At 40.9% G+C, this 27,273-nt stretch overlaps 1 protein-coding gene across 1 annotated transcript; it reads left to right on the forward strand.

Annotated features, from left to right (window-relative positions):
• The first annotated feature begins 19,086 nt into the window (after window positions 1-19,086).
• Window positions 19,087-20,055, forward strand: LOC142139937 (olfactory receptor class A-like protein 1). Its single transcript, XM_075197802.1, has one exon. It carries the CDS (start codon window positions 19,087-19,089, stop codon window positions 20,053-20,055), a length of 969 nt encoding a protein of 322 aa, XP_075053903.1.
• The last annotated feature ends 7,218 nt before the right edge of the window (window positions 20,056-27,273 follow it).

The following is a 27,273-nucleotide window of genomic DNA, read 5'->3' on the forward strand; positions in this document are numbered from 1 at the left end:
CATATACTTCTATCTACCGCTCCTATCAAAAGGCTCTTGACACTGGAAAACAAACATACTTCCAATTTCTTATCTATGCTCAGGCTTCTAACTCCAAAGGCCTTTATAACACATTTAAATCTCTTCTCAATCCTCCAACCCCGAACCCTCCGTCTACTACCAGTGCCCAGGATCTTGCTTCCTACTTCAAGGACAAGATTGATAAAACCAGACTAAAAATGGTATCCTCTTCCTTGACAATCAATCAGCTCAATTCCTTTCCACTACCCTCTGACACCCTCTCTTCATTTGACTCTACAAATGAAGAGGAAATTTCTGCTCTCTTCTTATCTTCCTACTCTACCTCCTGTCCTCTTTATCATATTCCCTCAAAATTGGTAGATCCCTGTCTCATGTGCTCATTTCACCTCTAACTAAAATCTGTAATCTCTCGCTCTTTACTGGCATCTTTCCATCACTATACAAGCACGCAGTGATTACTCCTATTCTAAAAAAACAAGATTCCGACCCAAACTCTCTCTCAAATTACCATTTCATCTCTCAGCTCCCGTATCCCTGCAAGCTCCTAGAGAGACTTGCCTACACTCGCCTCACATGCTTCCTTTCTGCAAACAACCTGCTGGATCCCCTTAAGTCTGGCTTTCGTTCTCAACACTCCACAGAGACTGCGTTGACTAAGGTTGTCAATGATCTGATCACTGTTAAAACTAAACGTCATTACTCTCTCCTAATTCTCCAGGATCTCTCGGCTGCATTTGACACCGTTGTCCACTCTCTTCTCATACAAACACTGCAATCCCTAGGTCCTCAAGATACTGTACTATCCTGGTTCTCATCCTACTTTTCTAATCGCTCTTTCACTGTTAATTTCTCTGGGGCCATCTCTGCTCCACTACCTTTATCAGTTGGAGTACCGCAAGACTCAGTGCTAGGTCCTCTGCTGTTCTGTATCTATTCTGCTCCTCTTGGAAATCTAATAAGTTCCTTTTGGATTTCAGTATCATCTTTATGCGGATGATACCCAAATTTATCTATCCTCTCCTGATCTCTCGACATCTGTGTTGTCCCGTGTAACTGACAGTTTTTCTGCCATTTCATCTTGGATGTCCTCTCGCTAACTCAAACTTAATTTTTCTAAAACGGAGTTAATAATATTTCCACCCACCAACAAGAGCATACCTGACATTTCTATTTCTGTTGATAACATGACCATAAATCCCACCCCACAAGCTCGCTGCCTAGGTGTAATCCTCGACTCGCAACTATCCTTTGTTCCCCACATTGACTCTATATCTAAATCATGTTATATACATCTAAAAAAACATATCCAGAATTCGCACATATCTCACACAAGACACTGCAAAAACCTTAATTCATGCACTTATCATCTCCCGCATTGACTTTTGCAATTCCCTCCTTACTGGTCTTCGCCAAAACAGACTCAAACCCCTACAATCTATTTGTCATGCAGCGTCAAAATAGATTTTCCTTGTCTCTACACTGGTTGCTTGTTTGCTACAGAATCCAATATAAAATACTTTTACTAACCTACAAGGCCATCAACAAAGCTGCACTTTTGTCTCAAAATATCTCCCAACTCGTCAACTCCGTTCTGCACAAGATCTGCGTCTCTCATCCACCCTCATTACATCCTCCCATTCCTGGTTACAGGACTTTTTTCGGGCTGCATCCACTCTATGGAATTCTCTCCCTCGCACAATAAGACTCTTCTCTGGTTTACAAACTTCTTCCTCTTCAGACAAGCTTATAATATTCCTCAACCATCCTCTTAACCTCACTACATTACCCTATTACCATCCGTTACACAATTTCACACAAGACAACTACCCTGTGACCAACATTGTTGTGTGACAGGATCATTTGGCTTATGAGTCACTTTTACTTTTGCAGTCTGGCTGTACCAAGCTCTAGGAGATGGAGCGATGGTCTGCGGGTTGCAAGCTATTACCACTCGAATGGTGGAGGTTAATCTGCAGACAGCAGGATAGAGTGCTAGGAGAAGAAGCGATCTACAGCTTGATCTCAGGTGAATGAGGACCAAGAACAGGCACACAGGGTAGGAGGAGGGTGCCTTAAATCGGGTGAGGCAGTCTGAGAACAAATGAGGGCAGAGGGCAGCCTTTAAGAAGAAGTCGGGTTTGCTCATGCGCAGTCCCGAACCTAAGATGGTGGCCGTCCACGGGAAGCAAGGATGCCGGCAGAGAGGTAAGTGCACCGGGTCTCAGTTTAGACGAACCGAAGACCCAGCGTGTGACAGTGCTCCCCCTTTAAAGGTGGACACAGGACACTTAGAACCAGATTTACCGGTGAACTTGGTATGAAACTTATTTACTAGAGCCGGAGCATTGATGTCAGCAGCGTGGATCCAGGAGTGCTCCTCTGGACCGAATCCATTACAATGGACCAAATACCAGATGCTTCCGCTGGAGTATTTGGAATCAAGAATATGGGTATTCTCAAACTCCTCGTCTTGCTGAAGTTGAATGGGTGGAAATATGGAGGTAAGAACAGAGAACCAATTAAAGATGAGAGGCTTGAGCAGAGAGGCATGGAAGGAGATGGCAATATGAAGATTCTTAGGTAGCTGTAATTTGAAACAGACTGGATTTAGAATTCGCAGGATCTTTTAAGGGACAATAAATCAAGGTGAAAATTTCATGCAGGGAATTTTAAGGCGGATGTTCCTAGTGAATAGCCACACTCGATCCCTGACCTTGAATCCGGGAGCAGCCCGCCTTTTCTTGTCAGCGAAAAATTTATATCTGGAGGATGTTCTTCTAAGGGAGGACTGAACTTGAGTCCAGATGGATAATTATCTCAATGTAAGGAATTGATTGCAGGAACCTGGGTGGGAGGGAGGGAAGTTCAGGGAGAGGAGGATGAAGCCCATAAACAACAGAGAATGGAGTAGAGGGTGAGGATTCGTGGTACGTATTGTTGTGGGCGAATTCTGCCCAAGGTAGTAGGTCCACCCAGTCATCCTGGTTAGCAGAAGTAAATACTCTGAAAAGTTCTTAAGGTCTTGGTTGACCCTCTCTGTCTGACCATTAGATTGAAGAAGGTAGGAGGATGACAAACACAAGCGAATACCCAAGATCTTGCATATGGAAAGCCAGAACCTGGAGACGAACTGTACTCCCCTGTCTGACACAATCGGAGAGGGACATCCGTGAAGTCGAAAAATCTCTTTAATGAAATGGTCATCCAAGATTGGGGAGGAAGGCAGGTCCACGAGGGGAACAAAATGGGCCATTTTGGAGAATCTGTCTACGATGACTCAGATTGTGTTAAACCTTCTGCTGGGTGGAAGATCCATGACAAAGTCCATGCTAATGTGGGTCTATAGCTTGAGAGGAATAGACAGGGGTCGAAGAAGACCAGCCGGAGCTTGATAGGAGGATTTGAATTGAACACAAGTATCAGAAACTGACACAAAGACCTTGACGTCGCTTCGGATAGTAGGCCACCAATTATTTCAAGAAATAATCTCTAATATTTTCCGGACTCCAACATGCCCAGAAAAGCAAGACCCACCTTCATAGCCAACAGCTCCTTGTCACCAATAGTATATTTCTTTTCTGCTGGTCGTAGGCCCCGGGAGTAGAAGGCACAGGGATGGAGTTTGATCAGAATAAATAAGTTATTCAATTCATCAACTTTGTTAATTCATCTGATATAATGCATCACAATATCAATAAATAAATAATTAATTAAAATAGGTAAAACACACAGATATATAATACCACTATCTGCAATATGTATTCAGTAATGACCAAAAGAAAGAACAGGTTTATTTCTTTAGAGAAGCTTAATGTTGGTGAAAACCTGATATATGTGCTCTAATAAAATAGTCTCAACAAGAAACAATTTGAAGCAGTCCTAAGGTGAGTGGCCAGTTCACCATATAGATCACAATCATGTAGGTACTTCAGATCTATTCAAATGTAAATGGTATTCCAATGATTTCTCAATAAGTTGACTTTTTGTGCACAGTCATGAACAAATTGGGAGCTGAGCCAAGTCACAGTAGGATTGTTCTACATTAATGAGAAACTGCACAGTATCCTACACATAGCTGTAGGTGGAGATCTACATATTATGAGAAACTGAGGACAGTGAAAGCTTTCTGATTAGTGCTACGCTCCCTTCAGTATAGGAATGCCAGACCATTCTCGGCAGTACATTGGACCAGCAGAGAAGAAAATCCGGCCAGGAGGCAAGGATCCAAGCTAGGTTGGATTAAATCAATAAAATAAGGTTCATGGATTTACAGCGGCCAAAACAATTCCCCCCCAAATGTATAACCAATATATGGATCTCCCTGAACTTGGGCCATCGTAAACTCCTACGACCTATCCAAGAGACCACTATTGACTTGGGGAAAGTAGAGTTGCTCCCAGCTGCCATATGCAATGCAGCCTAATGGACATATGAGTGTCCCAGTAAACAAATCTGCAGCGGGTCCAATGGTCTGTAAGGCAGGAAAGAAACCAACAAACATTAGCATACATGAGCAGCGGGAAATGAAAAAAATTGGAGGACCGAGGACTCCGGGTAGAAAACAAAAAGGAAGTGGAAAGAGAAAAAGAAAAGCATAAAAAGACGAGTGGAGAACCCCACACACCCAGCAGCACCAGCAGCTCCCGAAACCAGAGGTGTTCTGCTTCCAAAGAGGGAGAGGAGGAAACAAAGGGGGAGTGGAAGGCACAAGCAAAGGTAAAATCAAAAAACCTCATGGCGCCAAGTGCCAATCAGGCCCACATTTTAGAGGAAAAAATGGACAAATCCCTTTGCGCCCTGTTTCCAAAAGCAAGAAGCAGCCGAAACCCTGTGTCACTGCAACAGTAGGTATAAATGAAGAGAAAAGTCAAGAAAGAATAGAGGGCCGCACATACGGTTGTACATCTTAGTTATCCACTTGCCTAGCTCCTACATATCCTGCACAGAGGTGCTAGCAATCGCTGCGGTCGAAATGAGAACTGATAAGCCTAGCACAACCAACTTACACTTGAAACCACAGAAAACTAGTACCTGGTGAGGGGGGAGCCATCACCATGCACAAGCCATGGGACCGCTGCAGCAGGCCGAAGGTGAGAGACTCACTGACTATTACAATTGGACAGACACAAAAACCAACCTTGGTAACTAACGTATCCCAGAATCCTGTACCCAGATGGTCCTATATAGAACTTCTGACTTTACAGCATACGGAAGAGGATGCAATAACCACGTGCTGCGCAAGAATACCCGAAGTGGGAACGGACCTTGTAAAGGCATTGCAAGATCAACCTACACAGCAGGGTATTCAATGGAGCGTAGGTAGCCCATTTCACGGTGGCTTAAGTGGTTAGCACTTCTGCATCACAGCACTGGGGTCTGTGTGGAGTTTGTACGTTCTCTCCGTGTTTGCATGGCTTTTCTTCGGGTACGCCAGTTTTCTTCCACACTCCAAAAACATACTGGTAGGCTAATTGGCTGCTATCAAAAATTGACCCTAGTGTCTGTTTGTCTGTGATAGGGAATTTAAACTGTAAGCTCTAATGGGGCAGGGACTGATGTAATTGAGATCTCTGTACAGTGCTGCAGAATTAGTGTTGCTATATGAATAGCTGATTATTATAATTGCTGATTGACAGCCTGCACCGCTCCCAGGTTGTCACACCAGAAAACTATTTGTTTTCACACAAACCTGGCAGCCCACAACTTCACATCAACGACTATTGGGAAGATCATCAAAAAACCAAATTAGCCAGCCAGCTGGACCGCACCTACTTGCTAGGCCATGGGGCAGTGCACCATTCCCCAGCAAAATAGGCCCCAAAGCCAACTGCCTCAGCTGCATCTGTAAAGAGTTCCAACTCCTGGCAAGACACAGGGGCATGGGCCATAATCACACGCCATTGAAATCATGCAAGAACAGATCTCAAACCACCAAATCCGCTTGGATATTAGCAGAAAGAAGCATCCGACAAAGAGCCTGCTTGCACACGGCAGTCATCCATACCAACTTTCTACAGAACACTCAACGCATGGGTATAACCCGGCAAAAGGGATTGGCCTGCTTCAATGTCACCCCCGGAGACCAAACCACCTCAGCAATCAGTGTGTGCAGCTCCTCAACATTGTTTAAAGGGAGCTTACAAAGGCCTAAGACAATCTATCTTGATGACCAAGTACGACGGCCATGTCGTAGTACCTTCCGTCTTATCGTGCACCACTGGAACACCCAGGGAATGAAAGAGAACCACTGCAGAAAACTATCTTCTGGCAGGTCAGGCCCAGATCAGGCCACACCACCAGTAAATCGTCCAAATTATGGGCAACACCATGGTGGCTGGTGCCTGCGCAGACACACCAGTTTAGGAAGGAACTGAAACACTAAAGAAACAGGCAGGAAAATGCACACCCCATGAGCAGGCATCTGTCCACATAATATTCATCATCTAGTCTAAACCCCATAAAGGGGAATGAGTCGAGACAGAGTGGAAAAAGACAAAAAGCTGACTCTCTATCAACCTTAGCCAGCAAAACCCCTCACTGTGTTTAGCGCAGCTTCAATGGATTGGTGTACTACACTGCAGCTCTTCTCGAGCATCAAGTCATTCACGAATGCACCTTGTGGGAAAGACAGGTGCTGTATCAGATGGAACTTCCCCCAGCAATCTTGGGAATCACTCCCATCAGGGAAACCACCAGGTCCTGGTAAGGAGGCACCTGAAAAGGCCCACTCGTACGACGTAGCACAATTCCTTGTGCACCTTTGCCGCCAAAACCTCAGAGAATAATCAATTTCACATTCCCAATCATAGCCATCTGAGCAGACTCCATGATAGATAACTGAAACCCATAAAGAAACCCTTCCCTTGAAAACTCTGCTTCAAAATTGAGTGGGAAGTAAGAGAGCCAAGCTAATGACATTAATCAGTAACTCGACCTTCTGAAGCACTGGGGAAGAGCTGGTTAACCACCCCACCCCCTCTAACTGGCCAGTCACATGACTTTGTGGAGTGTCCGCCCTTACCCCACAGGCAACCTATATGCCACTATTCTTAAGCAGTAAGCAATTGGTTCTGTTAAAGGGGAAACAGAAAGGGCGAGCCTGTTGCGCCCAATCTGACAGTGCCCCATCGTAGCCGCGGCTGTGTCACTCCAGTCTTCCTGAGACACCTTCAACCATGTCTCCACACCCCATCGAATTTCAGCCTGAACTCCTCATCATAAGCTAGACACATCATGGGGAGCGAGGATGTGTTCATTTCATGCACCATATGCAAGAATTTCAGCATGTCTATACACTCCTGGGGACGAGTCTCCAGTTAGCAAGCTGCAAAATGGTACGCTCCCATAGGTCTGTTCCTATAGGTCTTACAGCTAGCCTCACCAGCGCTCCAGCCACAACCTTCTTGTTGATATCAGTAACATCAAATTTGTCTATGTACCTGCCTTTAGATATCCTAACGCGAATAGAAACCCCATGAAATATTGCTGTGCTTTAGCAGTGCACTATTTCTGCTCCAGTGAGACGAGAGCCACCATATTGCGCTGCCCGGCGCCTCCACGTGCCAGCGTCCTCACATGTGACAAAATGTCTGCTCAAACTCTTTACAAGCTTCTTGGGCAAGGCCCCAGAGTTGGAAGATTTCCTAATAGAGCTGTAAGAATCACATATTACTGAATTCAAATCAGCTAAATCAATCATATCAAGCTAACCTTGAAACATGGAACCACCCTCAGAGCTGACAGACTGACCTTTCATCTCCAACAGCGCTGGGGTACGTCCACCGTGGCTCACCGACCCAGTCACCAGCCTACGAATGCTCACCTTCGGGGAGAGACACGCTATTGATAGCAACATGGGACAAAGAACCTCTAGCTGCAGACCTCTGCCTCTGATCGCTGGATGCCGCCAGTAAACCCTGTGCCGACCCATAGAAGCCCCTAGGACCGGTTCCAGAGACAGCCATGAGAGTGGACCATCGGGACCAGGACTGCCCTTGGGACACTTGTGCGTTTTGCTGCCTCTCCCCCGTTTAGCCTCTAGTAATGGACCTGCTACAGGGCCGAGACCATGCTGGGGGGGTGGGTGTATTTAAATTATCAGCACTGGGCCTCCTGCCTTTAGAACTACCAGAGAACATATGACTGCACTGGGGGTGGGGCATCTGAATCCCCCTAGCTGAAATAGGTGCCTGAGAGCTATTATGAAAATCACCTGTGGAAGGAGCCACCCACAACACCTCATCAATCTCTATGGGGGCACCACTCTGCCCCTAAGCAAACCTGGCACCATGAAACCTGGTTCTCGACAAGTGCTGAGGGGCACGACTACTTCCCCCAGCTAAATATCGCTATCTGGGCCGAGAAGGCTGAATTCTAGTGGGGGGGGGGAGCCACCACTTCAAAACTGTCCTGGGGGCACTGCTACTTACCCTACTTTGATTTATAGGGCACTAAAAAATGTCAGCAGCGCCATCTCATGTATTCAAGACTTTTCCTCACTGCCCCCTCCATTGGAACAATCTCCCTCGTTCTAACAGAACATCCCCCATTCGGCAGCTTCTATTGACATTAACAACCCACTTTTTGGTAAAAGTCCTCTGTGATCCGCTTAAATACCCACCTGTCGGTTACCACTCCCTCTCATCCCTTCTTCTCCCTTCCTCCTTCTCGCTCTGTGGGAGCCTGTCCCCATTTCACACCTTGTATCTTCGGTATGTCTGCCCTTCCCTTTAAATTGTAATCTCCTTTGGGCAGGACCCTCTCTCCTCCTGTTTCCACCACTTTTAACTTTGCTCTCCAGCTACTCTGCCCACCTTTGTCTTTGACATTCTGCCCACTGACTCCACTCTTGCTATTTTCTGCACCTTTTCAGTGACTCTTAGCCTATTAGCTGTGCCCACCATACTGTCCCCCATATTTGCTCGTCTCTGCCGTGGCATTGCCTCGAGCTTGTGCACCACTTACGGATGCGCCAACTTAATGGCCGCAGGACTGGAAGTGACGGATCCTTCCACCATGGGCCGCACCGTGGGGCGGGATACTTGCACACTTATCTTACTGGAGGGCAAGCGGGGCACTCTCTGTTCGAGCACAGGAGTGCCAAGCAAGAAGTGAGGACATGCGTTGGTGGCAGACAAGGCCGCGGAGGGGGACCCACAGGGGTGCTCCATCACCTGGCCAATTGTAGCTTAAAGCAGGGAGAGGAAAACAAAGGGGAGAGGGAAAAGTGTGCTGCTAGTGTGGATAAAGGGGGAGGCTGGTGAACAACTAAAGCTAAGGGGACACAATTAAACTAAAGAAACATAAAACACTGCAATTGAGAAGAAAACAAAACAAGGAGGAAATGAGACAGAATAAGCCACAGAGCAAAGGGATAGAAAGGAAGAATTCACAATTTATGGCAAAAAGCAATGAAAAAACTGCACTAGAGACAGACAGGAGAGGCACAGTGTACTTATTCAACTTCCTGAACTCAAGAGTATGATTAACTCCCCGTCCATCAATCTTGTAGATTATACCTAGCCCTCCCTTGTGATATCAGATGGGCATATTCCTCCTCAGTTAAACTTTTGACCCCAGAGGATTAGCTACATATTCAATACTGTGCAACATTTTTAGGCACTTGTGGGAAAAATGCTACAAAGTAAAAATGTTTTCAAAAATATATGTGTTAATAGTTTATTTTTATCAATTAATAAAATACAAAGTGAATGAACAGAAGAGAGTGAGTGAGGAACAGTCAAACTCTGCTGCAACGATAAGGTTGAGGAAGATCGTCACAGGTCATACACCATGGAAAGACTGAGCACAGCAACAAGACACAGTTATACTGCTCAGCAAGGTTTCTCCCAGATAAAGATTTCAAAGCAGACTGGGGTTTCAAGATGTGCTGTTCAAGCTCTTTTGAAGAAGCACAAAGAAATAGGCAATGTTGAGGACATATTGGTTGGCAAGGAAACTTAGTGCATCAGATGAAAGACACATCATGCTTACTTCCCTTTGAAATCAGAAAATATCCAGCAGTGCCATCCGCTCAGAACTGGAAAAAAACAGTTTGACCCAGGTACACCCATCTATTGTTTGGTGAAGTCTGGTCAGAAGTACTCTACATGGAAGAATTGTGGCCCAAAGCCATACTTTCTATGTTAAAACAAGGCCAAGTGACTCAACTATGCATTAAAACATAGGAACTAGGGTGCTGAAAAATGGCAGCAAGTGCTCTGGAAAGATGAGTAAAAATGTTAAATATTTGGCTGTAACAGAAGGCAATTTGTTCGCCGAAGGGCTGGAGAGCCGTACAATAATGAGTGTCTGCAGGCAACAGTGAAGCATGGTGGAGGTTCCATGCAGGTTTAGGGCTGCATTTCAGCAAATGGAGTTTGCGATTTGGTCAGGATTAATGGTATCCTCAATGCTGAGAAATATAGTCAGGTACTTATCCATCATGCAATATCATCAGGGAGGCGGCTGATTGGCTCCAAATTTATTCTGCAGCAGGACAACAACCCCAAACTTATAGCAAATGCCATTAGAACTATCTTCCGTGTAAAGAAGAACAAAGAGTCCTGGAAGTGATAATATGGCCCTCACAGAGCCCTGATCTCAATATTATCAGGTCTGTCTGGGATTAGATGAAGAGACAGAAGGATTTGAGCAAGCCTACATCCACAGGAGATCTGTGGCTAGTTCTCCATGATCTTTGGAACAACCTCACTGCCGAGTTCCTTCAACAATTGTGTTCAAGTGTACCTAAAAGAATTGATGCTGTGTTGAAGGCAAAGGGTATTCATACCAAATATTGATTTGATTAAGATTTCTCTTCTGTTAATTCACTTTGTATTTTGGTAATTGATAAAAATAAACTCATTCTGGCAGGGAACTTATATAAGTAAAGGCAATTAATTCTGTAACTTGGGCAGAATAATCAGAAGACAATCAGTGTACATACTGCATAACCTGAAACCAAGACAAATTCCAACATCATTAAGCACCAAATCTGGATTATATAAATCAGTGACTTTTAAGTCAATACATAGCATAGTAACCCTGGCAGTGACATACACACACTTATAGGGTTCATTCTGTAGAGGTGGCAGGTAGGCAGGGTAAAGGACAGGACATCAGGTAATTGCTAAATTTTGTATATGGGACCACAAGCATATACTTTATTAGCCTTGTATTTGATAAAGGCTGAGATTTGGATGTAAGCAATACTAGATACTGCATGTGGAATTGTACTTTAAGATGAAATCATTTACTATTAGAAGCATTACTTTGGGAGGTTTTGTGTTCATTATATACATGAATTATCAGCAAGATCATCTTATTTTTTTTATTCAATATTTTAATACTTTATATACTCATCTATTTAATAAATTCTATCAGATGTTTTGAACTTTGCAACTTTGGACCAGTTAGTTCTGGCTCATGGCCTCTAATGAAGGTGGCCCTGCTACTCACTTTTCTGTTTGATTTTTGCCTGTATCCAATTGTGCCCAATGTGCTCAGAGCCCTTTTTTTTAAATCATATAAAAAAATGGTAAAAGTAATATGCACCCCCCCCCCCCCAATGCACAGAACCCTAGGCATGAGCCTAGGTTGCCTAATGAATGGTCCAGTTCTGCATGCATGTATGACACTTTGTATCTTTGTTTTGAGTTAAAGATAAAAACAAATGGAATTGCTTCTTATATACTGGCTAACATTGTACAAAGTGCTGTTTTGTTCTGTAAAGATGTAAACTCATAGAAAGGTTTCTCTTTTCAGGTGGTCAATAGTTTATCATATGAGATATTCCTAATGACTTTACATAAGGACAATGATTTACATGAGCACCTATGTTGCTTAGCTTTAATTAATCTCTAGTGAAATGACATTGCATGCACTATGGAATATAAATATGGTTGAATTCCATAATCAAACATTTCTACAGCAACAGATTATAGATACAGTTGGAAGAGGTATGTTTAGTATCCCTTTACAATAAATAATAGTATATTGTAGATAATATATATTTGTAAGTCAAAAATGTACTTCTATATATATATATATATATATGTGTATATATATATATATATATATATATATATATATATATATATATATATATATATATATATAATAAATGTTATTTTTTTAATATGGCATACATGGCTAACACTGCAGCATAATGTGACACATTTATTCTTCAACTTACGGTCTATATTTTCAGTTAGCAAAATCTAGGATCATTTTGCAATTTAAATGTGTATGGTATGTTTAATTCCTCAACTTGTATGCATGAGTTTATTGGGTTAATCGGTAAAATTAGTCAAAATTTAGGATTTACTTTCCTAGCTACTCGGAAACATAACTCATTGGATAAAGACTGACACAGAGCGGAAGTAATTAGCTCAGGATCTGCAAGGTGTCTGTTTCTCAAACTGCATACTCTCTTGTACTTATCCTCTTGTGTAGTTGTGCATCTGGGTCTTCCTCTTCTTTATCTATCCTGGTTACATCCAATTTGCCCTCTTCTCACAAGACAGTAGTGGACACCTTTGTTTGAAATCTTCAGTTTTTTGGTAATCTAAAGCATGTAATATTTATCAGAATAACAATATATAAATGTTGTTTCTTGAGAAAGCAGTTTTGTTTTGGCAATTTTTTAAACCCAGTATTAAACTTTAGAAATGCCAGGACAATACTGTAGGTTGCAACCCACAGCAAGACAATTTATTTGCATTTAGCAGCAATAATCATTAAATTAAATCAAAATTAGTAGTGACTTAACTATATTTAAACTATGTTTGTACATAAGTTTTATGGTACCTTGATAAAATAAAGTTCCAATTCTTTAAAAAACCAAGACATATCTTAGTGATGCCAAACGAGGGGAACTTATGAACAATATAAAGTACTGTGACAGGCTCTCGTGCCACTTTACGAACTTTGTCATGACTTTTAAAATCTTTTTAATTTAGAGAGTATATTAACCAATATAGTAGGGAGCCTGAAAATTAAAAAAATAATGGATGGTATAACTAATTAATTATACAAATGTGCACAGTAAGATGTTCTTCTATAAGAGTACACATATAAAAGTTACAGGGGTCATTCATAAAGTATAAAAATATGGACATGCACTGCTTTTTTTTACTTCAATGTGCAATGGGAGTACATAGATGTATATCTACATTCCACGGTGGGAATTGCCCCTGGGAAATGGGATTGTGGGTCCAAAGTAAAAATGTCACTTTATAGTTCTTCCTACAACCAAGTTATGTTTTCATTTTTTCACAAAATACTGATTGTTCCACCACAATCTTTCTTTTAAACTAACCATGAGAGTACAATCGGGACTGTCTTATGTGTTTAACTTTTGTATACTTGAATATTTTTATGGTTAAATATTAATTTTACATTAATATTTGTGTGGATATAAATATATATATTTGATTAATGCATTAAATTCAAAACTCAGTTCATTGAAAGTACTAGACAGCTCTCAATTACCTACACTTCCTAAACACCAACAGAAATCAGTACCTTTTTTAGGAGAAAAAGGACTCTACAACCACCCATTAGTCAGAGAACTTCCTAATAAGTGCACTCTACAATCTATAAGCTTCTTTTTTTAGTATTTTGTCTTGCAAATTGATAGCAAATATTTGAATGTGGGTGCAATATGACTTACAATTACCTAGTAATGTCCCAATCAATCAAGCTCCTCCCATTAGAAGATGCAAAATCATACACCACTCACATAGCTCACTTTTGAAATTATGGATCCTTGTGCTCTACATTGCCCTCTGTTATGCATGACTTTGTGTGACTAGAAACAAGTCAATGTTGGTGTGAGGGTCCACGGTTTTATAACCAAAGTTCACTAGGTTACCCACCCCCTTAGGTTCAGAAATTACACAAGACAAGGAGGAGAACAAAAGATACAACACTATCTTTACAGAATAAAAAACTGCACATTTTAAACAATAGGTCAGCAGATTAACAGTGTAAATAGAAATCCCGGTAAGGTTTCCTATCCACCTTAGCCACGCAAAAGTTCCATAGGCCACACAGTCTGTTAACAGAAGGTCCAGGGAGTCTTGTTATCTTGCTGCTCCCAGCTCATTTGGCATGATCCTTCCCCTTTTTGTGAGAGAAGACAAAGTAATACACTTGCAATGTTAACCTCCAGCGTCAACAACTGCCCATTTTCTCCCGTTGATTTTTTTCAAACTGTATAGTGGATTATGATCTATGAGGACATGAACTCCTGGCGATATAGGCAAGGGTACAACTTCTTTAGAGCCCACACAATAGCCAGGCATTCTTTTTCTATAATTACATAGGCCATTTCTCTTTTAGCCAGTTTTCATGACAGGTATGCAACTGGATGTTCTTGCCTATCCTTCCTCACTTGACTGAGGGCATCACCCAACTCATACCCTGTGGCATCAGTCTGCACCAGAAACCTTCTTTTAAAATCTGGGGCTGATAGGACTGGAGACTGGGTCAACGCTGTTTTTAAACTCATCAGGGCCTATTCACAAGCGTGGGTCCACTCAATCTACTACTGTACTTCTTCCTAGTTAAGTCAGTTAGTGGTTTGGCAATGGTACTATACTGGGGCATACATTTTTACCCAGCGAGCTCTAGAAATGCTCACAGCGGTTCTGGGCGATTAGAGCCCCCTCCAACTTGGTGTTACAGATACTGTACCTCCAAAATCCCTATTTAAAATTTGTCAGGTCGTATTTTAAACTCTGCCTGTCTGATTCTTTTCAGGACTCTGCTACTTGTACGATGTGCTCCTCCTACTTTTGGCTAAAAATGGGAATGTCATCTAGGTCGGCCTGAGCAAAGTCCTGACACCCAGCACTGAGGGAGTCATTCTATATGCCACTCACCGGATTGGTTTTTCCTTGTGTCTGAATGGTGAGTAGCCAGCTGGGTACCACCAGACATGCCAGTGAAGTGAGCCTTCTTTCCCTTCACACCTTTCTCATCTGCTGCTTCTATGGGCGGACAAAAGAATACCTTGACAGCTACCAGTCAGTCCACATAGCTTTTTAATGTGAAAGGTTCTTAATTTCTTCCCCTTTTGTCTTAGGCTACCAAGTAATTTATGGGGCCTGACTATCTCATCACCATGTATGGTCCATCCCAAGTTGCCAGCAACTTATTCTTATGGACTGGGAGAAGTAACAAGAACTTTTGTCCTGCTGATATCTCCATATCTTGGGCATGAGCATTGTAACACACATTTTATCTGGTCTGGGCCCCTTTTAATTGATCCTGCACCAAGTGCATCACCTTCCTCCTGCTACTTGCATTTCCTCCACATATCCTAGTACCAGCTGTTCTTGAATCTGAAACACCCCTTCCCAGCTTTGCATTATCAGATCTTAGGGTCTACTTCATTTCCAACCATAGAGCACTTTGAACGGGAACTATCTGGTGGATTCCAAGGGCAACTCCTGATACACAAACAGGAGTTGCTGCAGGGCCCTTTCCCAATCTTTCCTTCAGGCTGAACATAGGCCTTTCAATGTGCCATTAAACTGCTCACACAGGCCATTGATACATCAGGGTTAATCACCAAGGGTTCTGTCAACTGATCACTGGCTCTTGGTATCGGGGGGTTTGTCCCTGGGTCCAACTAGGTCAATTCTGGTGGAGTTGCTGTCACCAGGTAGTTTCTACTCTAACTCGGGGGGTCTCTGCTTGGATAAAATGATTCCTTGGGCCAAATCATTGCCCAAAATCACCTTTGCAGGCTGTCTTTTTAAATCACTCACCTTCATATGACCATGTCCAGCCCCCAGTCCAGATGTACTTGGACCACTGGGATATCGATTGACTTTTCCCCCATTGTGGAAATTCTGACATGCTAGCCTTCAATAAGCTGGGACCTGAGGATCACATCTGGTTTCGCAATCGTAAGGGAGGCTCCCAAATCTCTTAATCCTTGCACCTTAGAGTCCCCCATCTAAACATCTTGGAGTTGACTGTGCATGTTGCTGGTGCTGTTCTTTTCCTTCTCCAAAACCAAGTTTACCACTTACACCCCATCCTCTGCCTCTGGCACATCAAGATGGGGTGATGCAGCTTCCACGCTTGCTTGGCAGTCCTTCTGAACGTACTGGACCACCGACACCATACTGGTCAGGCACCAGGAAATTACCTTCAGGACCAGGACCAGGGAAACTCCCTCTTCAGGTGACCCACTTGGTTGCAATAATAGCTCTGCCATGGCTCCTGTTCTTATTCCTTGGGTCTTGTTGGCTCCACCATTGGCGTTCTCCCAAATTTCCATAGCGTAAAGAGTGACCCCTCCTGTACACTCTCTGTTGAACTCCGTCAAGACAGTCTCCCCCACCAAGCACATAACTGGGTACACTAGGAGCTGCTTCTGGATCAAATGGCAACTTAATCATCAGCCAGCTCAGCTGCCTCGTATGGCTTGAGAAAGTCTCACTCTGAGACGAAACGCATCGCCTATCGCTGTGGGATACACCACTACCGCTTATCACTTGGAGTCTGAACACATATTCGATACACGGAATTAACTTGTGAAGGACCTGACATCTGGTTCCTTGTTTCTGCCCGGCAGGTTTTTTCAGCACACCATCACGTGCTGATCGCTGCACGCTGGAGTAAGCCGCTACATTCAACCATCAAGGAGGTTGTGTTTTTATGACACCGTGGACACTTAACAGCGTCTAGCTGTACAAGCACTTAAATCCGGAGAGCCGTGAACTGAGCTGAGACTAGGGGGTCGTGAGTACCGTTGGTTTTCGCCATTCCCATCTATTGCTGGACACTTTATTAGGCTCTACATTCCGGTTACCAATACCTTCAACATCATTATTATTGTTACCATACCATTTTCTCTATTCCATATATATGAAAATATGGTTTATGTGGCTTCCATATTAATGCAGCTTAACAACATTTATGTGTTCATATGACCTGATTGATTGCGGTTTTTATGTTTGGGAGTATTATCTCTTTATTTTAATATATTGCCGGATCCTTAAAACATGTATGTACATTATTAAATGTTTGGAGTATTATTTATTCTGCCCTGGTTTTTGACCAATTTTTCATATTTATAATATCTAATCCAGAGTGTCCTTTAGCGCTGTTTCCCTTTCTTCCATTGATCGCCTCGTATGGGGTGTCAGGTTTACGGTCAGCTAACCATTCCTGGATCTGTGGAATCATTATTGAAGTCAGCTGCTTCAGCAGGATTCAATTCTGTACCTGCTTTACCAAAGTTGCCCTCTTGCCCTTCATCCACTTGTTGCATTCCCTCCTCAGCTGACTGGCAAACTCTGCTTGTGATTATGACCCACTTTTGTTCAGGAAATGAAATTTGTACCGGTAACTCTGAGTTCATCTTCAATTTGGCCAACAGCACCTACTTCTCTGACTCATAGTTCCTGCAATTCTGGGGGATTAATGTCCCTGTGCTCTACCCATTGTCCGGACTGTGTGATCTTACTGTCTGCCACCAAATGTGAGGGTCCCAGATTTGTAGAACCAAAGTTCACTTTATTAACCAATCCCCTTAGATTCAGAAATTACACAGGCAGTGAGGAATGCTACAAAACTATCTTCATTTTTCTTATAGTAAAACAACAGAATATAAAACTGTACTCTTTAAACAAGCGAATCACCAGTGTCAATAACAGTCCCAGCAAGGTTCCCCACCCACCTTAGCCATGCAAAGGTTCCATAGGCAAAATATTTCTCTCTCACTCTCTCTCTCCCCCTCTCCCTCTCTCACCCTCTTTCTCCCTCTCAACCTCTCTCCTCCTCCCTTTAGACATACTTTAGTATAACACGTTAAAAGACATTTTTAATGCTTATCTGGTTATAAGTACATGAGATAGTAGCCTGTTTTAGCTTTATGTATTTCAAGATGATATATCATGGGACAATATGCTTATATGGCAATACTATAAAGATAAAAACAAAATAAATTGGTGGTAATGGTGACCAAACATTAAATTTAGTGCATATTATTCTAAAATTAATACATGGAACATATATAGCTGCTCCTGAAGATGTTTCTATATATCTTCTATCAAACAAAAAGAATAAACAGTAAGCAGCGGTGTTACACATGACATTATTAATATTATAGAAAAGATAATGTAATCTCTACTAACCAATCTAAAAGATAACTATATGTTAAGATACTGGCTTGAAAATTAAATTACTTTTATTAATAAAACCATTATTGACTATTAGTTAAGTTTGTCAAAATATTCATTCATATTCAATATGAAAATGTCTGGCTAATATATATTGTATCTATAATCTTGTAACAATAATAGATTAGAAGGTCCATGTTATCAGGGCCGGTGCTAGGGTCCATGGCGCCCTAAGCAAAATCGGCGCCCTCCCCCCCCCCCCCCCCGCAAAAATCGGCGCCCTCCTCCCCCGTCTTTTCTTACCTTGTCTCACCACCGCCGCCTCTCTGCTCCATCTCCTCCCCTCCACTCACTGACACTTGTGAGTGGAGGGGAGAAGACGGAGCAGAGAGGCGGCGGTGGGGAGCAATAGCCTCTTCCCCCCCCCTCCCCGTGCATCTGAATGCTGTGCGGCGGCCGTGACAGGTATGGTCAGTGGTCGCCGCACAGTTTTAAAAATAATTTCCAGTTCTGTGGCGCCCTCCAGAGCCCGGCGCCCTAGGCAAGTGCCTAACCTTGCCTAATGGGAGCACCGGGCCTGCATGTTATCACCACAGACAGGAGGGCCAGTCTAGAAAGCAGCACACTTTGGGCTGTCTTTCCAGATATGCACTAGAAGGGGTGTGACATTAGACAGTTCAGGAAACCATACCGAACATGTTTCATATTCACAATACTTTTCCAGGGCAGTGTCTTCCTGATTACAAGTATAATAATACACGCACATTTATAATTGATCTCTAAGTAAGTAAAGAATTATATATTTTTTTTTTATTTTATATGCTTCCTGTTTAAGCCACAAAACCTGCACCTATTAGTTCCCCTTGCAATGTAAAAATTGTATTGAGTCTCTGTTTCTAATTCCAGGTATTAGGAAATCACCATGGAGCCCCAGCTGATTATCAAAGCTTTTGGGTTTTTGCTACTGGTAATATTCGGCATCCCAGGAAATGTCTTTATTTTTCTGCAATTTACTTACATCAGAATACTTGACAGGAAACTTATACCGACCAACATAATATTGACAATATTATCCTTTTTTAATTTCCTTGTTGTATTTGCACGTGTTATTCCACAGTCTCTGAATGCTCTAGGTGTTGAGGACTTGTTTGATGACACAAAATGCAAACTTACCATATACACCTACAGAGTAAGTAGGGCAATGTCTATATGTGTCACCACTTTGCTTAGCTGCCACCAGTGTATTCTTATTGCCCCAATAACACAGATTTGGGTATTCTTAAAACAGAAAGTGACACAAAGAACAATGACCATTATTCTAGTCTTCTGGGTCATTAATCTCTCAACATACCCTTTCTTTGTCCTGAATGCCAATGCCAGGAAAAACAAAACAACTTCACAATATGCTCTTCATTTGATCTATTGTGATGCAGAATTCTTTAACTATACATCCTATGTCATTAGTGGAGCTTTTTATGTTGTCCGGGATTTGATCTTTTTGATAATAATGACTCTGGCAAGCAGTTACATGGTGTGCATTTTGCTTCACCATGAAAGAAATATGAAAAGAATGAAATGTTTGCACAAAGCTCAAAGGAGATCAGCTCAAAATAAAGCTGCAAGAGCTGTTGTTTTTTTGGTTGCCCTGTATGTTGTGCTCTTTGGACTAGACAACTCATTATGGATCTACACATTGTCTATAACTAATGTGAGTCTTGACATAAATGATGTTCGGGTATTCTTAGCATGTTCATATGCAAGTCTAAGTCCCATACTAATAATAGCAACCAATCCTAAACTTCAGCTTAGCTGGATGTTTTCAAGTAAAGTGAGATCTTATCAAAGTGGACATGTGTACTGTATTACAACATTGTCAGACAGCAGTAATTAAGGTTTCCAGAATTTACAGACCCCTTAGCATGACTGAACACCTGCTTTACTTCCCACTCTGACCGGAAACTTATCACAAAGTGACTGCCTTATCACTCCCATATGTAAACCATATCATCACTTACGACACCCCTAGAGTCAGGTGTTGAGAGAATCGTACCTGGTTCCTGGATGCTTTTCATTTGGTCATGGCACGGCAGTGGGGCAGTCCCCAATACAAGTAAAATACCAAATAATTGAAGTGACGTCAGATTTATTATGCAGGAACAATATGTCACTAAGAATCTGTCTGGATGTAGAATTATTATCAACAAGTACAATCTGAATATGGTGCTCATAGGCCTGTGCTAATTGAGGTGTCAGTTACTGTACTTTATAGTGCCTTTAACTTGGCAATAACAATATACCTATATGTCAATACTTCTATAGTGTAAACAGTTATGGTTTGGTTACAGTTATGCTTCACAGTACTCGGAGTACTTTTTGATAACCGTCACATGACCAGAGACTCCACAGCGCTTTGCGCTGTGGCCACAATACTCATTAGAATATGTGAGGTCACATAAACTGTCTAAGAATACAGTTGTACAGTACTAGGCCCTTATACCATAAAGAACATAAATTGCAAACAATACACCACAATCAAATGATACCACAGTCAATGAATCTCTTTTAAAACGTCCATCCTCAGCCTTTTGTAAGTGCACACTTCAGAACTGGACAGGAGGCACTTATAATTATAAGAATCAGTTTTGGCTAAGTGGCCCTGTGAATATTTATAGTGGCAGTCTTGTAAGTTCAGTACAGTGATCAAAAACAAAAGCTTACTGTCTGAGGTATAACACAATGCAGTGTGTTGCCAGGGTTCTTATCACTGTGCTTTATTCTGATCTTGGAGGAGAAAGTCAAGTTTAATGCTGTCTTTTTGCTAGCATATTCAAGTTATGATAGGTTAAAGGACGCTTCCCACACCAGGGGTTACTGTCAGAGTATGCACTGGTAATTCAGTCTGTAATTCAGTTATAACTGGGGTCATGCTGCACGTATGTACTGGAAGTTCGGGCAATGTACCCCACTTGTTAAGCAAATGCCCCTGTAAATCTAGCTCACAGCTCTTCAAATGCAAGATATGTTGTGAAGTTAGTGAGAATATACAGTCAGTATGCACAGACCTGTTTCCTGTTGTGTAGATAGTTTTTAACCCCAATCTGACTCACTAGTGCCAGCTCTTGTCTACAGCAACAGCCTCCCTGTAACCACTCTAATGACGTTTTTGTACCCACAGTGCTCAGGCTTGCAACACACCTTAGCTCTCTGCAGCAGTCTGACTCTCAGCAGCAACACTGGCTTCTCCTTTCCTCACAAATGCATCCAGAAAAACATGTCTGTTTTCACAATGTCTCCTCAGCGCTCACTCACTCTCTGAGGCTCATCCTCTCAACAGTTTCTGTCTAAAAAACTTTTCAGCCTCACAACATGGGGTATTCCCTGGATCCTAGTGTCTCTCCTGTATCATGCTGTGACACCATCCTGTTCCACAGATCCTAGTGCCCCGTTGTTTCTGAGTATCACACACTTACACAGGGATTACTGATATAAAAACACCACTAAGGAAACAATAAAAAAATATAACATACCACTAATCACCTTAAATCAACCATCAGAAAATATGACTGATAAAATGATCTCTAAAAAGAACAACATAGACCTGAGCAGTCACTAAGAAATCCAACACAGTAAACAGTGAGTAGACATGCCAGCTGTGACAATGAAGACACAGATAAATAGCATAAAATAAAATAAAATAAGGCTGTAAAAATGCAAAACAGCGCATTGTCTCAGCAATGTAGATATTTACAGACTTAGTAGCAGGAAACCAAATAGCGCTAGATTTAAAAACTGAAACACCAGATAAATTAAACACAACCTTGCAATAATTTCTGGTAAACAGTGTGGCCAAAATTTATTGGATTATGAGAAAGGCTCAACAGGCATTTAAATTCACTGAGGAAATTTATTGCAAACCTAATCCAAAAGGAATAAGAATCAACCTGGCGCTGACTCAGAAATAATAAATATTAAAAAGAGTGTGAAAAAAAGAAAAGTACAATTATTGGAATAATATTAATATAATATTGAACCAACAAAAATATCTCTTCAGAGAGGTTCCAAGCAGCTTCTTTAAAAATATGTTGAGTAGCAACTAATACTTAATAACAAAAAGAAAAAAAGAAAGAAAGAAGCGTATGATTTATGGTTTATGATTTTGAGAAACCTCCATGAAAGGATCCCTTGACTTTGTCTAATTTTTGCAGAATCCAAGACTATATTTATTCGGAAGCCGTTTTCTTATATGTGCACTATAGGCGCCTTTTTAATATGAGTATCGGTCACATTAAATCTATATGGAGTGATTTCCAACTTGTTTTGTTATATATTTTTTCATTTTATTCTGGATTTTTTTTAATGTTTTTAATTAATAAATTACAATCTTTATATTTGTTCATGTTGCTGCATGGTGGTATTATACTTGAGAAAGTGTCCATTGTTTGCACTTCTTCCTTTCTTTTTTCTTTCTTAGATTTTCAATCTGCAAATAATGTTTTTGTATCCATCATTAAAAAAACTGAAACAAAACTGAAATTGCAGTGCCAGAAACTCATTTATGTCTGAATGAATCAATCGCATAAAAATATATGTACCAAATTAATTAATTATAACATTTATTAATACCCATAAAAATGTAGATAACATAAAAAATCAATTCATGCGCAGAGAAAACCCTATTTTATGTTAAAATACACTGGGATATTTGATACAGCATTAACACATGAACTTATTTAGTAGAGATGCTCACTGACCCCCGTGAACTGGTTTTGGTTTTGGATTTGGATTAGCTTCGTGTTTTGGTTTTGGTTTTGGTAAAACCACCCTCGTGTGTTTTGGTTTTAGTCTTGGTTTTGGATCTGTATTTTTTTTAGAAAAATTGCTAAAATATGCTAAAATCACATACTTTTGTTCTTTTATTGATCCTACATTATTATGTCTAAGTCAAATAATTGGATGAAAGAAACTATATTGATTAATATTGTTTTACCATGCAATTGTGATTAGTACACCTCATATTATGATGCAATTGCATGATAAACACATACACTTACACTCACACATTCACTTAACATAGTTTATTGTTATAATAGTTCCAACCCACAGTTGTTTTTTAACAAATGATATTGAATTTAGAGTTAAATATGATAATGATAGAAGCACTTTATGGAGATATAAGGTTCAGGTTACAGGAAAGATATCATGGTTGGTGTCATTCTAATCCCCTATTTATCCTTAGTGATCCGGTTCCATTGGCTATGAGATCGCAACTCGCGTATGCTAGTTATGGAATATAGGAATTAATGATCAGAATGGTATTATCTGTGTAATGTAAATAGACCGGTTTGAACTAGCTTTCGGCGGGAAGATTAATGTGCAGCTGTTGGAGAACTGACCCCCACCCTTGCAATGCGTCATTTGAACTGACCTATGAAGTACATTATACTGGATTGTTCTAGGAGTCTGAATCTATGGAAATATGCCAATTCACCTGTATTGTATTCACTGTAACACCATTTGTATATATATTGCTCTCTGGAACCAGCATTCAATCTCTTTGACCACAGACTTCAGGATTGAATAACTGTAAGCTGGATCCAGTAGAGCGCGGTGTATGTATCAGCTGTACTTATTTATTTAATTGTTTTTCTTTTGTTTTTGCTAATAAATCGCTTTGAGAGTTGGAACCACTCAAATCGCAGCAGACAATGATTATTGGTAAACGATAAAATAACTTTAATAATTATTAACCTCAATAACACTAATTTCAAGTCATTTGCAGTCAATTTTAACGACCTCACAGGTCACAATATTATTTTCATACACTTTCGGACAAATACTGCAGCGACCTGGCTGGATGCTAAGCGACAGACCAATGACTCAAACACACAGTATTTCCTAGCACATCTAGGACACATTGGCACACAGCAGTGGCAGAAAAGTTGTGCAAGATGGAATTGTCCTTGTCTCTATGTTGGATCTTAAAAAGGACATGCACACTTTAACAAACCAAGCACTTCAGTCACAAAAGTGCCACTCCTTGTGGCTGAAGTGCTTGGTTTGTTTGGGCCCCCACAAAACAAGGTAACAATGGGATTAAGGCACCTAAGGTAACAGTGCTGTTAATGAAATCTACTGTGTCACGGTGTTGGTGTCATCATTGTCAGCCTCATCCTCACCCTCATCAGTGTGTACATCATCCTCACAAATTATTAATTCATCACCACTGGAATCCACCATTACAGAAGTCTCAGTATTTTGATGTAATTGGCGGGAAACTTCCTCATGAAACTTGCAGTTCATTTTTATGAACACCATCTTTCCTTGTTTTGAGGAAGCAGCCTCTTACACCGATCATTGACAAGGTTCCCGGCTGTGCTAAAATCTCTTTCCGAGTACACACTGAAGGGTGGGCAGCTTAGTCAGTGCAAAGCGAGTTGGTACATGGGTTTCGAAATTCCCTTTTTTTTCTCCCAGTATGTAAAGGGACTCTCTGATGTGTCTATTTCTTTGATCTTGTGGAAATAATCCTCCACCATCCTTTGGATGCTGATAGTAGGATCAGGTGGAGTTATGGCAGACCAGATGTCAAAATTTGGTGCAGAGTCATCTGCATCATTCCTGTGTCTCATGGGAAAGCTATTTTTTTCCTAAGCGCAGTTGAGTGAGAAACTGAAGGAGGAGACGCAGTACTGGCACGCAACACTTGAGCTGTCATCTTGCTCACCAGGAGCTCCTTGCATCTCTTCAGATCTGGGTCAGTTGGAAACAAAGAGAAGACATAGTTCTTAAGCCGAGGATCAAGCACAGTCGCCAAAATGTCGTGATCCGATTTCAAGGATTTGATAACTCTTGGATCCTGGCGAACCGAATAAAGTACTTGATCTAGAAGTCCGACATACTTAGCGTAATTGCTTTGTTTCATCACATCCTTCAGTTTCTCAAGCTGTTTTTCCAAAAGTCAAATTGAGGGAATCACTTGATTCAAGCTAGCAGTGTCTGAACTCACTTCATAGGTGACTACTTCAAATGGTTTCAGCACATTTATTTTTTTGGGGGTGGGGCTCACAGTCAAACAGCACCCTGCTTTTTCTGGACTAAATAGTTCATATGTCTTTCACTTTATATGCTAAAATAGAATATTACAACAAGCAGTAGCCATTGTTTGTCTTCTCTTCACTCTCTCACACCCAATTAGTCAACACACTTGTCTAGCAGACTGAACAATAAGTAAACTGCAGTAAAATCACATCTAGTGCAATATTCATTGTCTCTTTCACCCTATCCAGCCCTCTACAAATGTTTTTTGGGAGCACAGAATTGCATCAAATGTCCTACCCACATACTATCAGTACTTAAATGGCAGCTGAGAACAGGGGCAGGGGTATATATAGAGAATATATCGATCCAAAACTCGCAAGATATGACATTTTACCAGAAATTACATTTTGCCCTAATTTCAGATCTAAATTTGGCACGAGGAACCAAATCAAGACTCGGTTGAGAAAAAAATTTGGATCTGTCAGTTTTCTCTGAATCCAAAACACTTATCTCTACTAGGTATACTTTGCTTTGATGAAAATACACTGCAGGATATGTACAATAAATATGTGGAATATAAAGTTCCAGCAGAACACACAGAAATAAAAAAGTATTCAATTATTTTCACCTGTTAATAATATAGTCATTACTGAAAAACATTTTTAGAATAAGTTGTCTTTTTAAAAAAATGTTTTTCTATGAATTACAGTTGCTCTTTATTGCAAACGCATATTCTAGCATGCATTCATGACCATCATCACTAACACTCAGGGCTCTTACAGCTGACCTGCAGCTGCTACAAGTGGACTGGAAAACATGTACCTTAAAGATGTCCACAATTTGAATCAGAAGCTGCTGCATGTGCTCAAGCTTGGCACGCCTTGACTGTACATTATCTATGTCCATACGCCCATTTCCTTCTACGTTCCACCCATGAAATTGTAGTCGTAAGTGTCATTTGCATTTGAAGACGAATTGCATACACTTATGTTCTCTGGCATATAGTGTGCAGAGCAATATAGCACAAAATGCAGACTATATCGGCATTTACATTCCTTGATGAATCATCCTTGAAAAATACATTCACAGTATTATATTAATAGTTTATCGTAAAGATTTTCCAGTTTCAAAAATGTCAAACTTCTAGAATGCAAAAAGGAGATAAAGGGAGATGTAACAAATAAGATTGAGTAGTAATAATAATATCTTTAAGTAGAGTGGTCAACAGATAGACCTTCTGTAGAGGGATTATTATTTATAATGACTGTTAGGTGTTCCATTTTGCATGGGGACAGCACAAGCATTTTTAATTACAACTTCGTGGGACATCATTTTTTGCTCTTACATACTTTGTGGGGATTATGATTAGTTTGAGATAAAAGTGCCTTTATGATTTACATTTCTGATTTAAGTTGTGATTTGAAAGGAGACCAGGGATTTTAAAATTATAAAAGGTATTTAAAATAAAATGGAATTTAATATAACAATATTTCTAAAGCACTTAACTTTAGAAAACACTATTCTTTTGACGACTGAAACATTTAGATGGTTAAATGGAAAGGTTGACATAGTAATAATGGAAGTACATTAATGGCATTATACATAAAAATATCTAACACAATGCAACCATTTTGATAAACCAGTGTTTATTGACATTATTTAAAAATCCAACTTCCCCCACATTCTGCCACATTTGCACTTTTACTCTTCCCCCTCTTCTACGCCATCGGACATGAAATTAAATCTTTCTAAACCCCCACATATTTTACATTACTCTTAACATTTTATTTTATTTAAACTACGAACCAGGGACTACACAGTGGTGCAGTAGTTATTAGTAGCATTGCTAAGCACCATGAGTTTTATTCTGCATAGTCCCACTGTGCTTGGATCCCTTACAGATAACTCATTATATAAATTAATTTTACTTAGTTGTGCAGTGTGGCAATGTTTACTTCAAATGAGTTATGTATTGGATACGTACTGATCCCATGTAAGAGAAAACTTGCTTCTGCAACTGTTGAGAAAAGGATTCCCATGCTAATTATGCCTTTTCATCTGTGCGTGACCA

The sequence above is a fragment of the Mixophyes fleayi genome, chromosome 2, assembly GCF_038048845.1.
Source record: "Mixophyes fleayi isolate aMixFle1 chromosome 2, aMixFle1.hap1, whole genome shotgun sequence".
Taxonomy (NCBI): Eukaryota; Metazoa; Chordata; class Amphibia; order Anura; family Limnodynastidae; genus Mixophyes; species Mixophyes fleayi.

Coding starts and splice junctions, on each gene's coding strand:
- LOC142139937 (XM_075197802.1), top strand. CDS start 19,087: ATGGAGCCCCAGCTGATTATCAAAGCTTTTGGGTTTTTGCTACTGGTA.